General features: G+C 37.4%; 1 protein-coding gene across 2 annotated transcripts in view; it reads left to right on the top strand.

Moving 5' to 3' along the window:
• TTPA (alpha tocopherol transfer protein) overlaps positions 1-16,923 on the top strand; it is a 48,245-nt gene that overhangs the window by 25,324 nt on the left and 5,998 nt on the right. Inside the window, exons 2-4 of one of the 2 annotated variants that reach the window (XM_069100017.1) lie at positions 2,158-2,311; positions 12,949-13,142; positions 14,447-14,539. In XM_069100017.1, coding sequence (XP_068956118.1) covers positions 2,158-2,311; positions 12,949-13,142; positions 14,447-14,539 — 441 coding nt within the window. Of the gene's footprint in view, positions 1-2,157; positions 2,312-12,948; positions 13,143-14,428; positions 14,540-16,923 lie in introns of both variants that reach the window. The other variant, XM_069100015.1, reaches the window with a different exon arrangement.

The following is a 16,923-nucleotide window of genomic DNA, read 5'->3' as shown; positions in this document are numbered from 1 at the left end:
AAGAATATCCCTACCCTCAAAGAGCTCATAATCTAATGAAAAATAGGAGAAAACTGCACTCTATCACAGAGTACACTGAATATTTTCCCATCAGTCAGTAAGCTCCAAGCATCAGTTTTAAGCTAAATTTTGTATTACGTAAGCAGGATGGGTACAATGGAATTACACAGAGCCATAGGGAAAGACAATGATTTCCACATCAGAGAACATATAGTTGAAGGGGAAGATCAATATCAAAACAGGAAAGAAGCTGGTTAACTCTGGAAACTGTAGGAGACATCTCAAACTTGCTTTTACAGGCTTTAGCATGTTATGCGACATGATTGTAGTAAGTTAATGGCAATAAGAAAATTAAGCCAGAAATTCTCTTATTACAGAGAAGGTAGTCATTCTTGTTTTCCTGGTTGCCTTTTAGAGGAAATAATAAGGTCATTCTTACTGGGTTTAATCCAGCTGTTTTTTTCAATGTTTGTTTTCTCTAATTCCATTTCTACTTTTTTTTTTTTGGAATGGGGAAGGTAGGGCAGTTGAGGTTAAGTGACTTATCCAAGGCCACTAAGCTAGTAAGTGTTAAGTGTCTGAGGCCAGATTTGTACTCAGGTCCTCCTGACTCCAGGGCCGGTGCTCTATTCACTGTGTCACCTAGCCGCCCCATTTCAACTTCTTCAAGAAGCAAATCTGGAACTGTGATGTTAAAGTGTACACAGCTGGCTCCACTGACCTTGATAGTAAACAAGAGTTCATGGTAAAAATTCTTATACCATAGATATTTTCCATCTCTCTTCGTTGTTGTACATTTTACAGTATCACATCCTCAAGATGACTTTCATTGCTCTACTGGGTCTCTGGTCCAGCTGTGTCTCAACTCTTTTTTTCATTCTGCCAAACATCATAGTGCCATGTTCACTCATGTATTGTTCCCTGTCACATTTTGAAGAGGAAATAAAAGATTTGTTTTCTCCACATAATTACATTTTTTGGTAGGCTTTCATTATCACAAACAGTTTTGAATCCCTTGAGGATTATTAAGATTAGTTATTGCAAGCTCAGGTAAGAGGTTTAGCCCATCACACAGAAAATTCTACTGATATTTACCCATTTGGATTAGCTAGAGGTTATCTATCATCCTATATTATTTGGGAAGGGGAAGGATAAGGGATGAAGGGTAATGAGGAAGGAAAGTTAGATACCTGCTGCAGAATTATTTTTTCTGAACTCAAATTTGCAAAAGTCACCATGGAAGGAGGTCGTAGCTAAGGTTTTTCATGGGACTTAATTTGACTGGGTTGGGGAAGGTAAGGAAAAGGGCATATCAGATTTGGGGTTTGGGGGTTTTGTTTTGTATTTCTGAGACCAGAATTGAGAAAATTGTACATTATGTTTGGAAGAGGTAGCAAAGATGGGGAATGGGGCTGTCTTTAGTGTTCTTTTTACTATCCTGAAGGGTTGTTTTTTTTTTTCTTTAAATCTAAAGCTCTTATTTTTGGCCCTCAGACAAGTTTGGGTTAGTTACCAGGGGATTAAACAAATCAGATACCTAACCCAAAGCAGTTTAAGGTGTAGGACTTTTGTTCCTCAGCAACAAAATCTTACTGTATACACATTTTAATTTATTCAACAAAGTGTGTTATTAGTAAGATAACTTTTAATAGATGTGTTTATCACAGTAACCTTTCAACAATCCTTATGAACCTTTTGTGAAGGCTTCTTTAAATTTTATTTTGTTTTTGTTTCCTATAGTCTGCCAAGGAGAAAATAGTCTTGGAACAATACTTTATTACTATTTCAAAAGGTCTATGATTTCATGGGTGTGTATATGCCTTCTCCCATTGTCTTTCCCAATCCCTTCATGACTTAGCAGATTGATTCTTTTCACTTTCAGGTGACATTTCTATTCAAGCAACAGGAAATAAAAGGGCTGTCTCTAGGCTTGTATGCAACACTTTTCCAACTTGGCAGAACCTGTTGAAGCTTGCCCTCTGCTGGCATAATTTTCAGAAAATAAGGACACAGGAGATATTTGATTCAAAGTCCTATGTGCTAGCTATTGCACAACAGAAATAGATACCTTATCATTGTATAATTCTTAACTTTTCCTAAATTTCCCAAGTATTTCCTATTTACTGAAGGTTATCTGAAGGTGCACTTTCTTTTCAGTTAATGAAAAACTATCACAAATGGAGAGAGGAATGTCCAGAAATAACTGCAGATCTCCGCCCTAGAACTATCCTTGGCCTTTTGAATTCTGGTTACCACGGGGTTCTGAGATCCAGGGACCCAACTGGAAGCAGGGTTCTTATTTATAGAATTGGTAAGTAATAAAATAACACATCTTTTTGCCTTGTTCATCTGCACTTTTTTCTGAGAGCATAAAAGAACTGCTAGTTTTTAGTCTTAAGATATAAAGCAGGGTCCAGAAATTCAGTGTGATTCTGGAAATTGGAAATACAACACTTAGGTATATGAAGGCTGCTTTCATCATTTTGCCGGTAGGTCAAGTACCTGTGATTTCAACTTTTAATATTGCCAACCATCAATAGGGTCAACCTTAAGAAATATAGATAGTAAGAGAAAAGAAGGAAAAAGTGAAAGGAGAAGAAGGAGATTTATAAGCTCTAAAGGGAGAAGAGGAAAGAATAGGTAGAAACAGACATCTGGAAGTTTGCAAGTAGTCAGTAATGAGTCAACAATAATAAAGTACTTAGAGCATGATTTCTAGAGGCAAAACAAAACAGAGGACAGCTCTAGGAAGTGAATGGTTCATTGGTACAGGGTGCAACCCACATGAGTTAAACCCACAACATTTATTACTGCCACTCTTATAGTCCTTGCAATATACACCTTGGCTAAATCCCTCAGATTATTTGGACTTCATTTTCCTCATCTGTAGTGGGAAAAGTGTTGCATTTGGAATCAGAGGACCTAGGTTCACATCCTCACAGTACCACTTACCACATCCTTGACCTCGGGCAACATATCTCACTTCTCTGGGCCTCAGTTTCCTCATCTGTAAAATGAAGGGTTGGAATAAGACAGCTTCTATGATTTGTCAGCTCTAAACCAATCATCTTAAACTCTTTGTATATTTATTTCTTCTGCTTTTTCCTTTTCTCTATTTCACTTTTTTTCTTTCTTCTTGTCTTTGCCATCTCTGTCTTTGTCTCTGTGTTTCTCTCTCCCCTTCCTTTCCCTTTTCTCTTCCTACCCCCTCATCCCCTCTTTCCTTCTTCCCCCCTATTTTATTTGTCCTCTTTCTCCTTCTTTCTCTTCCATCCCCTATTTCCTACTGACAGTTCAAAGATCAAAATAAATTTGTGGGAAAACCCCTTTTTGCTCCTGTGATGTTTATGGTGTGGATTGGCACTCTACAACTGCCTTTCCCTTTCCTAATAGTTGTGCATAACTGAAACCAAACTGGGAAGACATAGAACTTACCTTCTCTTTGCTTCAGACTCCCTCTGAGGACCTAACTCAGAGAATCCTAGAATTGGAAGAGAGATTACCAACTGCCTTTATAGTCCACATCTTTCTCTAGTGCACAAAAGACCTTCTACAGCAGCCCTGAAAAGTAATCATCCAACTTCTACTTCAGCATCACCAGTGACAAGGAACTTACTACTTTGTGAAATAACACATCCCATTTTCAATGATAAGTGTTAAGAAATTCTTTCTTATTTTCTTTAAAATTTTATTTTAGACTCAAACACCAGAACACAAATACAGAATAGGGAAAAGAAACAAAAACTTATCATAAGCTTAAATATTGGAACTTAAATACAAAGTGAGAAAGAAGAAAAAGACAGGTTGTGTGCATAACAGAACATGAGAGGATTCAAAATTTGTAACAATACTTTTTTATTTCAAGAAAACCTGTGTGATAAATAATACACATTGTGTTGAGAATACTTTCTTATATTGAATTAAAATGTTCATTGTTGCAGCTCTTGCTAATTGGTACTAGCTTTCCCTATTCAATCGCTCAGAAACAACCCATTTCCTTTTTAAAAAAATTTCTGGTGAAAGCACTTCAAATTCTTGAGGAGAGCTATCATGTGCCTCCAAGACTTTTCTTTTCTGGGCTAAATCCCCTTAATTTGTTTAACCCATTCTCAAATAACAAGGCTTCAAGTTGCCTCACTGTATGACAGGGCTTTGAGTTGCCTTACCATCATGGCCACCATCTTCCAAAGCATTGCACCTTATTGATTCCTTTCTTGTTAGGAACTGAGCAAAATATTCCAGGTATCTGATCCTCATAGGGTACAGTGGGATTGTTACCTAAGATTCCATCAGCTTTTTAGACAATCGCATCATACAGTTAACTCACATGAGCTGACAATTGAATACCATCCCCACATGCAATGCTGTACAGCCACTTTACCCCCATTCTATACCTTTACCCCATATGCTTTCTTCTAAGAAATGACTCAAGGAACTTTCTTGGATCAAGGGGTGCCTTTACACCTTCCAATTAATCAGAGATGGTGAAGAGTTTCTTTGAAAAAAAAAAAACACCTGAAAGTGGGGCTTTGTTATGAAAAGAAATAAGTAAAGGTGTCTAGGGAGGCAGAGAATTCTAACCTGCCACAGAATGGAAGAGGAAGAAGGGAAGAATACATATGAAGAAGAAAAAATTCCACACAATTTGAGTCTCTTCTTGAAGCGGAGGAAACTGGTAAGGTAAACTCACACATTATGAGGCGAGAGATTTTCCAGTAAGGGTCAGAGGAAGAAGAGAAGATTAGTGGTGGTTGACAAATTTTGCTTGTCTATCAAGAAAGCCATATGTCAAAATAATAATTATTACTACGATTATAATTAGTGGTCATTTGGCATCTACAATGTGCCAAGCACCGTGCATTGCAGTGTTTTTACAAACATTTTTCTTGTTTTTATGAATTAACAAAATATGATCTCATTTGATTCTTATAACAACCCTGGGAGGTTATGATCATCCCCATTTGACAGCTGAGAAAAGAGAACCCTGTGGTCTTCATGGGGTATATATCCAAGATGTGACAGAGACCCTCCCAGGATTTGTAAAGAGAGACTACTTCTAACCACATCTGAATATTCATATGGGCATAATTGAACCTGTCAGGAGGAACCTAGAATGACTTCCTAAAGATTATGAATTCTTAAGCAAGAAACTGAAGATGATAAGAATGCAGTGGTTTCCTCACTTACCTATTAATGACAAATTATGTAGAAAAGAAAAGCAAATTTTGGAAGTGATCAGCTGGCTAAGAAGATGGTGTCTGGGAATGGATTTGGATTTCAGGACCAAGGCTTAAAATTTGGAATGACAGGCTTCTAGCTAGGGATGAAGTACACCTGACAAAGGCTAGTAAGAATGTATTTGCTTGGTATCTTGTAAATCTAATCAAAGAGGCTTTAAGCTATGAGGGATAAGGGGAAGGACTAAACTGCCTCTGTATCTCTGCCAAGCTAGATACAAAAGAGTAGACACAAGGAAGGGAGGAAAGATATTGAAACACCCAGAAGTTCACAGGAGGGATAAAAAAGACCAAAAAATAGTGAGTATTGCAATTCATGGCCTTAAATGTCTACACACAAATGAAAAAAATATAGGTAGCCAACAAGGTAATCTTGAGGTCTCAACATAAGCAACTGTCTTTGACTTCATAAATTTCAGTGAGATTTGCTGGGATGAGAACCATGATGACAGTCTGGCTGTGGATGGATATATCTTGTTTAAAGTAAATAGGGTTAGGTAAAAAAAGGGGGGGGGGAGATAGTACTTTAGAGATAGTATATTAATAAGAAATTTTTAGAGAGATAGTATATTAATAAGAAATGCTGATGTGAGGAAATTAAAAAATCAGGAATCATAAGGCTGGTGAAGAGCCATTGGATAAAGAGCAGTGGAACTATTTCAGTTTTGTCTTAAGAGTATACCATAGAACATCTGGAAAGACAGGAAATTCAGGAGTGGGGAACCTGTGGTCACGAGGTCACATGTGACCCTCTAGGTCCTCAAGTGTGGCCCTTTGACTCAATTAAAACTTCACAGAACACTCAAAGGGTCACACTTGAGGCCCTAAAGTTCCACATTTGGCCTCGAGGTCTCAGGTTCCCCACCCATGGGCTAGGCATTTATGAAACTGACCACAAATAAACTTCTTATTGAAGTATTATACAACAGTGACAGGGGGTTTAATTTACCCAGCAATATATGTTGGAGCACTATTTCTCTCTACCAAAAGTAGAGCAACTTCATGACTTGCCTTAATGATTATTTCATCTTTCACAAGATGTTGTTCAATCATGTCTGACTCCATGTGACCCCATGGACTTTCATCCTTGGGGTCTTCTTGGTAAAGATACTGGGGTGCTTTGCCATTTCCTTCCCCAGTATGTCCCCACTTTCACATGAGGAACTGAGGCAAATAGGGGTGAAGGGACTTGTTCAGGGTCACGTAACTAGTAAGTTTCTGAGGTCTGATTTGAACTCAAACCTCCTGACTCCAAGCCTTGTGTACTATCTACTACATCACCTAGCTTCCCTTTCAGAAGATGTAGGAACCAACAAAGGTAAATTCTAGTCTGGATCTAAGTCTTATCAAGAAGGACTAAGTTGCTGGAGTGAAACTGATAAGAGACAGAACAGCAGTGGGAAGGAAAGGGACTGCTACCCATAAGAATTTGTGACAAAGAAAAGGAGAACTGTGCATAATCTGACATGCACCTGTAATTCTGGGAGGATAGATTTCAAAGGAAGGATGAGTAGAATGTAATGGACACAAATTCTAGAGGATTAGCAGTTAGGAAAAATCCTAAGTAAGAATGGAATTTTAAGGACAGAAAGAGACATTTCTGTTATCTAAAGAGTCTGGTATGCATCCATAGCAATTTTATTAACCTACTTAGATTTTCAAAGGACATGTATAGAAGATGGGAACAAGGATAAGAAGAATACAGAAGTGAAATTGCGGGAATGTCAGAAGTGCTAAAATTTAGAATGAGCTGAGGCAGGGAGGATAAAACTAAAGACAATAAAGGAAGTTAAAAAAATTAAACTATGTAAGTGTATTTCTATCTGGCTGAAACTGCAGGAGACCAGGGATATAGTTAGTCTGATAGAAACAACAGACTTGCCCCTTGGGCTTAGTTTGTATCTGGTCCTTTTTTTCTGCCCTCTCAACTACTGGAAGGAAGAAAAACATTTAGAGTATAAAAATTGGTTAACCTTTAATTCCAGAACTGTCTGATGGTTATTGAGAAAAATAACCATTACCATTTTTTTCCTTATTCAGCTCACATGACCTGTTTTATAGTTTTGTTTTTTGTTGTCCTTGTTCAGTCATTTTAGTTATGTCGTACTCTTTGTGGCCCCATTTGAAGTTTTCTTGGCAAAGGTAACACTGGAGTGATTTGCCATTTCTTTCTCCAGTTTATTTGACAGATGATGAAACGGAGACAAACAAGGTTAGGTGACTTGCCCAGGGTCACACAGCTAGCAAATGTCTAAGGCCAAATTTGAACTCAGGAACATGAATCTTCAAGTCTGGCACTTTAATCCATTGCATCACCCAGCTGCCCTTGTTTTGTAGTTCAGCTTTTAGAAATTGAAAATTGGGAGGTATGTGCTTACCATAAACCAGGGTGATATCTAACAAAGGGACTCCAACCCTTCACCAAGAAATGGGGTCCAAAGAAAACGAAAGACATTAGCTACCTTGGAGAGCCCTGCTCTGAAGAACTTGGAGTGTGGGACTGGCAATCTTTTACTGAGTAGATGAGAGGCTTCAGTAACCAAAGCTCTAAGGAACAAGACTAAAGAAGTTTTTGTTGGTTTTTAAGTATTTCTGCCCTTTCTAAAAGAACAAGGGAGAAAAAACCAATATGCTTTAAGCTAAGACATCATGTCAGGACATGTTCTTCCCCCAAATGGAGAGAGCCAAGGATTTCAGTGGAGCCAGGAGCTGAGAGAAATGGAAAAGTGAGGGTGGGGGTGGAGAGAGATGAGATTATTGGACTCACATGCAGCACAGCATCATCCAACTGGACAGGTCCTTCCCAGCATCTAGAAGCATGATGAGATCACTAGAAAATATCAGTAACCTAGCATTTGAGGCATAGGTATGTTCCTTCACATGTGCACCCTGACAATGCATGCTGCTGTGGCTACACTCTTCCCACATAAATTGTTTTTGTTCGTGGGAGAGTGAACCCCAGGTTTTTAAAAGGAATGATTTGTTGCTACTTTTCTCACCAGGAAGGACATCTTCTTAAATATATTTTCCTCGAACTAAGTAGTTTTTTTGGCTGTTATAGGTAAACACATTAAATGTGAATTCCTAAGCAAATTTCTTTGGGATGTCGATGGAGTACCTTGAAACTAAGATAGCCATTGCCTAATGGACCCACCCCATAAGTTTGGGGGAGAGGGAATTCCTTATGGGTGTTAAAGATATATTGGAGAAAAGAAGTTTCAAAGAAAGGATTTGACTACTTCCTAGGGCAGATGAGATGTGATTATTGACAAATGACAAAAGGCAAAACTGCCCAGCTCTTACATTGCTTCTGTTTTCTCTGCCAAGGAGAAGGACCTTTGGACTAGAAAGGACAAAAAAAAAGCAGTTTGGGGGCTAATAGGGAGTTGATGTCCAAGATGAATAAGGAGATCATAAGAGAGCACCTATTTGACCTTGATGAGTTCAGATCACCTGGCCCAGATGAACTACATATTCAGGTACTGAAAGAAATGGTGGCTGTGATTGCTGAGCTATCCTCAGTGATATTTTAAAGATGATGGAAAATAGAAAGGCACTTGAAGGACTGGAAAAGCTCAAATATTGTCTCAATGACTTTTTTCTTTTCTTTTTTTTTAAGGCAAAATAATGGAAACTGAAAATAAGCCAGGGTGTTTGACTTTGATTCTTGGCAAAATTCTAGAATGTGTTTATTTAGAGATGGTTAATTAATGTCTAGAAAGTTAAATAGTAATAAAGAAGCGGCATGGCCTCATCAGGAACAAATCATACCAAGTTCACCTTATTTCCTTTTTTGGGCAGAAGTGACTTTAAGGGAATACCACATATAGATTTTTAACAAAATATTTTATGAAGTATCCCCATACTATTTTTATGGAAAGTTTAGGGATACGAACTAAATGATCATACAGTCAGCAGATTTGTTCAGTAATGCCTGGCCTTTCATGTCCTCATGGACCAGCACACTAATAGTGTCCATAGAGTTCTCTTGGCAAAGATACTGGGGTGGTTTGCCATTTCCTTCTCCAGTGGATTAATGCAAACAGAGGTTTAAGGAATTGCTCAGAATCACATAGCTAGTAAGTGTCTGAGGCCAGATTTGAATTTAGATCTTCCTGACCCTATGACCATCTCATTATTCACTGTACCATCTAGCTGCCTCACACAGTGAGCAGACTGCCAGATCTCAAAGAATAGTCATCAGTGCTTTTATGTTGACTTGGCAAGAGCTCTCCAATGGAATGTCCAAGGGAACTACACTTTTAAATGTTTTTTCAGTGTCCTAAATAAAGGCATAGATATTATGTTTATTAAATGTGAAGATGACAGAGCTCTGAAAGGGATAGCTAACATTGGATGACAGGATTAAGGTCTGAAAAGATTTTAACAAGCTAGAATGTTGGCCTGAATCTCAAGGCAGCATGGAACAATGGAAAAGATATTGACTAGAATCAGACCCTGGGTTCAGTCATTATTGTGACTGGACCATACATACATAAGCAAAGCTCATAAGCTCCCTGGACCTCAATTTCCTTATCTATAAAATGAGGGAAGTTTGACTAGATGGCTTCTCAGAACCCTTCCAAATCTCAATCTATTTTACTCTAAAATGGAAATTAATTGGCATAAATGTAAATTTTTATACTTGGGTTTGACAAACTATCCTTTAATTTTCTTTGTTTTTTTTTTTTTTTAAAAGCAACCGGGGTTAAGTAACTTGCTCAAGGTTACACAGCCAGTTATTTCTGGGTGTGGTGCTAAGTATCTGAGCCCGGATTTGATCCCCAGGTCATCCCGACACTGGAGCCGGTGCTCTTACTCGCTGAGCCACCTGGCTGCCCCAATCCTTTAATTTTCAATATGGAGAAGACATAGCTAGGCTCCAGTTCACCTGGAGATCCCAGGAGATTGTGTGCGCTATAGAAATTAACGGTGTGATATGTGTGATCTTGGGATCCATTGAGAAGTATGTCGTTATTATTGTTCAGTTGTTTCAATTGACTCTGTGACCCCGTCTGGGGTTTTCTTGGCCAAGATACTGAAGTGGTCTGCCCTTTCCTTCTCCAGTTCATTTTATAGATGAGAAAATGGAGGCAAACAGGACTAAATGATTTGTCAGGTCACACAGCTAGTAAGTGTCTGAGGCCATATTTGAACTCAGGAAGGTGAATCTTCCCTACTTCAAGCCCAGCACTTTATCTGCTGCACCATCTAGAGAGGTATAGCTCCCAGGAATAAGGAGCAGATTATTTGCCTAGTCAGAGGCACATCTAGAGTTTGGGGTTTAATTCTGGATATCAAATTTTAAGGAAGGACATTGACAAGCTAGAGAAAATTCAGGGGAGGTTAGCTAGAATACTGAAGGATTCCAAGTCCATGTCATATGAAGATTGGTCAGGAGAACTGGAGGTGTTAGTCTGAGGAAGAAAAAGCTTGGGAGTGGCAGAGTGGGGGAGCATGATAGCTGTTTATGAGTATTTGAAAGGCTATCATGTGGAAGGATTATATTTGTTTTGTTTGGCACTACAGGGCAGAAATAGGATCAATGAGTGGAAGTTGTAAAGAGACAAACTAAAGTTTGATTATAAAAAAGAAAAACTTCCTAAAATTAGAACTGTCCAGAAGTGGCAGGTGCTGCCTCAGGAAAGAATGAGTCTCTCTCATTGAAGGTCTTCAAGCACAGGTGGGTATATTATAGAGGTTTTTTTTTTTTTTAGCATGACCCAGATTATGAAGCATGAGTTCCTCTTACAGATGTGCACCCTGACCATTCATGATGTGTACATTCTTCCCATAGATACAGCAGCATCTTTTATTCATAGAAGAGTAAACATATTTGCCTTCTGAGGAGCCTTCCAAATCTGAAATTCTGTAGATAGAATATATACCTAAAAAGTTATGTTTCATCATAGCATAGAAGTAAAACTGTGTTCTTGAAGGATCTGTCCATGGAAGACAATTGAATAGGGCTTACCCAGCTGAAAATGTTTCAGGGACAGACCTGGTGATAGACTGTGGTTACATTATGTTTAGAGATGGTCGTCACCAGTTTGGCCACAAAGTGATAAAATGTTTAGCCACTCCAATCCCTGAAGACCATCTACCTACCAACTTCTATAGGTTTTTCTCACAAAATTACTGATTCTTGAAATGTTGAAACAAATTTGTCAGAAGACTGAATAAAAAAAATTTCTTTGTCTTATGCCATCAGGAACATAGAAAACAATTGGGGAACAGTATCTTTCACCAAAAAAGTATGTTTGATTATAGGAAGAACCAGAAGAAAAATCAATCAAAGCACACTAATTAAGTGTTTATTATAAGCCAACCTTTGTGCTAAGTGCTGAGAGTACAAAGAAAAAGGAAAGTAGCCACTGCCTTCAGGGACCTCCCATGCTGTTGGGAGAGAAACATATAAATATGTATGTACATATGAGATATATACAGAGTAGATGGGAGATAATCCCCTAGATGAAGGCAAGACTAGGAACTATGTTTCAGAGCATTTTAATAGGCCAAATGTGAAGGAATAATTGTTTTTAAGTGATGTGCCAAATTCTTCTACAGACTCTTTATTGAACCTATACCTGGAGGCCACAGGGTTTCCTGAAGTCACCAGGGAATCTGGTAGGCAGTGAGATTCAGATCATGGATTGCATCTAAAACATCACCCAGACACAATATCTAACTTCTGTTAGTCTAGTCCTCTTCACATTTGCCATTGTTGTGGCAAATATGTACCTAGCAGTTTGAAGGAAGTACTGTTAGTTTTAGAAGGTAGATTGGATTTTCCATTTATTATTGAAATTTTTGATTACCAATAACTTAGCTTTTGTTTAAATGCAAGGGCCCACAGTCCTGAGCTAAGATTTATGAAATATCCTCAGTATTGAAATAAAGGTAGTATCCCAGTGGCCTGGGCCCATTTTTTTTTTAAGCAATTGGGGTTAAGTAACTTGCTCAAGGTTACACGGCCAGGTGTTTCTCGGTGGGTGCTAAGTGTCTGAGCCCGGATTCGATCCCAGGTCTCCTGACTCTGGGGCCGGTACTCTTACTCGCTGTGCTACCTGGCCGCCCCATGGGTCCATTGTTTAAGCATGTGTTCCATTCCTCTATGGAACTGTAACCATGGATCCTGCTGAGGTATTCACAAATCCTTCTATCAATAAGCATTTATTAAGTGCCTACTATGTACCGGGCACTATGCAAAGTGCTGATGATACAAAAAAAAAAAGGCAAAAGATGGTATCTACTCTGAAGGAGCTCACAGTCTAATGGGGAAAGACAACATGAAAACAGCTATGTACAAACAAGATATGTATAGGATAAATTGGAGAGAATCATTAGAGGAAAGGTACTGGCAATAAGGAGGATCAGGAAATGCTTATCTTAGGAGATGGGATTTTAGCTAGGACTTAAAGGAAACCAGGAGGCAGAAAAGGAGGGGAGAACACTCCAGGCATGAGGAATAGCTGGGGCAAATGCCTGCAGTTGGGACGTGGGGTGTTTTGTTTGAGGAATGAAAATGAAACCAGTGTCACTAATATGATCCCATGCGTAGGCTCTGTCATAGGTTCTATCTATCTTATTTTATATTTTATCCTTTATGCTTGTGTCTTTTCTTGATAATTGTCCTTGCAAAACTTGTTTAATCCTTTTGGCATGTGATTTAAGCTCTCCATAGTTCTATAATATAGTGTTTTATTTTCAGCACATTGGGACCCAAAGGTTTTCACAGCTTATGATGTATTCCGTGTAAGTCTTATCACATCAGAACTCATTGTTAAGGAGGTAGACACACAACGAAATGGAATCAAAGCTATCTTTGATCTGGAAGGATGGCAGTTTTCTCATGCCTTTCAAATCAGTCCGTCTGTTTCCAAGAAGATTGCTGCTGTGCTAACAGTAAGTTTAATCCAAAAATTTTAATTCTAAGTATCAGATTAAATATTTGCAAGCAGTGTTCATATTTGGTGATGTTTGTGATTAACACTAGGCTGAATTTAGTAGAAGACAAGCATAAATATGGCCTCTTTCCAAGAAAAGCAAATGAATTCTATAGTTGTCTCTATTTTTCAGATAGGAAAACTGAGACTTAAAGAAGTTAAGGTCACTCTAATCACTGGGCTATGTAGGACCACACTTATATAGTAAATTGGAAAGCTGTGACCATTGGTGCAGTGTGATGAATCAAAGTCACTTGGTCTCAACCTTAACTGAAGCTTACATGTAGCACAAAAGCCCAGACTATGAGCTTTCACCCTACTGTATCTTTAAAATATTTTTTCATTCACCTCATTAAACCTTGTAAATTTTGCATGTAAACGAGTCCCAAAAAACCAGTAGACTTTTCTGTTTGTAAAATTAAAAGAAACAAACATATGCAGATATACCTATAATAGCTCAAATGTCATAACTTTTAGAAAAACTGTAGTGTTGGCTGTGGATAGGACCATTTCATTTTTGGAACCTAGCATAATGCTTTTTTATGTAGTAGGAACTTACCATTTGTTGAATGAGTAGGTCAGAAGCTGATTTGAGAAACCCATATAGTGAAGTATGTGCATATGTATATATGTAGCTTATTTTATTATTTGTTTTTTAGTCATTCACTTGTGTCCAACTCCACACAACACCATGGACTTTTGTCCATGAGGTTTTCTTGACAAAGATTCTGAAGTGGTTTACCGTTTCCTTTTCTGGTGGATTAAGGCAAAGTTTAAGTGATTTACTCAGGGTCACTCAGCTAGTAAATGTCTGAGACCAGATTTGAACTCAGGTCTTCCAGGCACCAAGCTCTATCCATTGCACCACCTAGCTACCCCTTTTATAGCTTATACCAGTGTCCAAAATGAATAATGAAAAACTTCATCCAAACTAATTGTGAGATGTATATATAATTATATAATTGGGGGAGTGAAGTTTTCTATTATTTGTCCATGTGGATTTTGTGATTCCCCCCCCCCCCAGGTTAATCTATATGATCCAAATTCCTTGTCTATTTACTTCTTTACTTTTATCTATAAACAGACAAACTTTTATAATGAATGAATTTTAAAAAATCATACTTAAGATTTGGCTTTGGGTATAATGAATATACTAAAGAAATACATCCCTTACACTTGTTTATAATGTAATTGTGTTAATATTTATTTATGCTTTTTGCTGACATACTTAAATTTTTTTTAAAGGACTCTTTTCCCTTAAAGGTTCGTGGTATCCATTTGATAAATGAGCCTATAATCTTCCATACTGTCTTTTCTCTGATTAAACCTTTTCTGACTGAAAAAATTAAGCAACGGGTGAGTAATATTTTAAAATCATTTGTTCTATGGTGATATGCAAGTTATGGTTTTTCATAGCCTCTATTTGGATCTTAGGCACCTAGGATTATGCAGTGTTGGAATTGAAGTCAGGAAGCCCTGAGTTTGAATCCTGTCCTAAACTGCCTGTTTGACTCAAGTCTTTTAAGCTCTCTCAGGTTCAGTGTCCTCATCTGTAAAATGAGGGTATTAATAGCACCTGCCTCACAGGTTTATTGTAACAATCAAATGAGATAATATAAAGAAAGTGCTTTGTAAACATTGAAGTTCTATATAAATGCCAACTATTATTTTTTACCATTAATAAGTATATTTATTATTTTTCATAAAATTAGTTAATGTTGATTTTTCATAAAAATAGGCTATAATAAGTTATATCTATCTCAGTTGCAAAAAAAGTTGAACTTATAAGTTCAACAGAAGTCACAGATGACAAAATAGAATTAAACAAATTGATTATAGAAAATTAAAAGAAAAAAATCGAGAAAAATTTTTGTCACAAACTTAAGAAAAAAGTCAATGATCTGGTTTAGAAATGCCTAGGAAGTGATGCAGAGGCCTGGTTCCAGGAAAGATAAGGGAAAAGTTTACTTTATCTGAGTCCATGGTCTCAGGGGCAGAAATCAAGGGTAAGGAGGATGAAGAAGAAGGCCAAAGTACAGTCAAAATGGTTAGTGACAGGAAATCCTGGATTCCTGCATGATTAGGCAGGTCAACATCCAAAAAATTCCTAATGGTGACAATGCTTTTTTAAAACCTCTAAATTTGGAGTTTTTACGACTTTCTTTAGAATCATAGGATCATTGATTTAGAGCTAAAAGATGGAGATCATCTAGTACCATCCCCTCCTTTTACTGATGAGGAAAATGGCCTGGGATGACTAAGTAATTTGCTACTAATCAGTGGCCAAATAATAGCAAAGCTAGATTCTAACCCAGGTCCTCTGATTTTAGATCTATTCTTTCCATTTCTCCAGAGGGATGTATGGTAATATAATTTAATAACATAATGCCCGGTGTTCAGATATTAAGTTGAAATCAGGCTTCTAGGGGCGGCCAGGTAGCACAGCAAGTAAGAGCACCGGCCCCAGTGCTGGGATGACTTGGGGATCGAATCCAGGCTCAGACACTTAGCACCCACCCAGAAACACCTGGCCGTGTAACCTTGAGCAAGTTACTTAACCCAATTGCTTAAAAAAAAAAAAAAAGAAATTAGGCTGCTAGAATACTGCAAGAAAATTTCTATAGGATGCTTGGCATCTCAATGTTTAAAAATATTCAATGTTACGTAGCCTAAAGTTTTTCTTCCTGAAGAGGACACTTTTTTTATGTTTTATGGGACTGGGAAATAGCTATTTATCATGATATTTGTCATTTGTTTTGCATACCTGAAGATCATTATGTAATCTGATCAATCTAAGAAGTGAGCAGAATGAAAATCCAGGAAGTTAAAAAAAGTTGATTTATCAAGGAAAATATTTCAGTAGATAAAAACTGCGACGACAGACTCAGAATAGGAAAGTAAAAAAAATTCAACCAGTTTTCTCCCTCTGAGTCATTCAACAGTACCCTCTTTAGTGTTCTTATTTAGGCTTTCCTGAGCCAACTTCAACCAATCAATCTTATTTTTTAATATTCAAGATCACATCAAGAACACAAAACACTGGTCAATATGTTTGAGATATGAGGAAAAGGTTATTCTTACAACAGAATGAACTTGGCCCTGAATTTTCAATTCTTTCATTATAGTATTTTTAATACTCAGCGTGATAAATTTTGAAGATTTATAAAACTGAGGGATTTCAGATTTTTAACTAGTGCTAATTTTCTCTTCATTTCTAATTTACCCTAGGGAATAAAAGTATAAAGACATTATTCTTAACACAATATACCTAACACATGTGCATAGTATTTGCATGAATTTTCATGATTACAGGTATTTATTGAGCATCCTTCAATAGAGTAGTTACTTTGCTGAGAATCAGTTGTACATTAGTGAAATTCAGAAAATATTGAATTTTAGTATCTTTTTTTTCCTTTCAGCTGGGAAAAGATTCCCTTTCAACCTACCTATCTTCCTTTCTCTATAACTATAATCATGAAAATGGTTTTAGAGATTCCAGAGAGTCATTATATATAATGAATGTTCATTTGTTTCAAACAGCTTCAGTAGGGATTCATGTCAGAATCAAACTAGGTTCAAAATTGAGAGTGTTGTAACCCTCTCTATTGGTACTGTTATTAAAAACTAGGAAAGATGCATTCTTTTATATAATATGACGTCCAAACTCAGTCTCATAGCTTTCAAACTATTAGAGCATCCCTGTTCTATGGTGTACACTTTCAGTTGGAAATAGGTTTTCA

Source organism: Petaurus breviceps, unplaced genomic scaffold (assembly GCF_028583685.1).
Source record: "Petaurus breviceps papuanus isolate PSGF00001 unplaced genomic scaffold, PetGlider_PUasm1.0 38, whole genome shotgun sequence".
Taxonomy (NCBI): domain Eukaryota; kingdom Metazoa; phylum Chordata; class Mammalia; order Diprotodontia; family Petauridae; genus Petaurus; species Petaurus breviceps.
The sequence above is the reverse complement of the archived record's forward strand: the minus strand, read 5'-3'. Positions and strand labels throughout refer to the sequence as shown.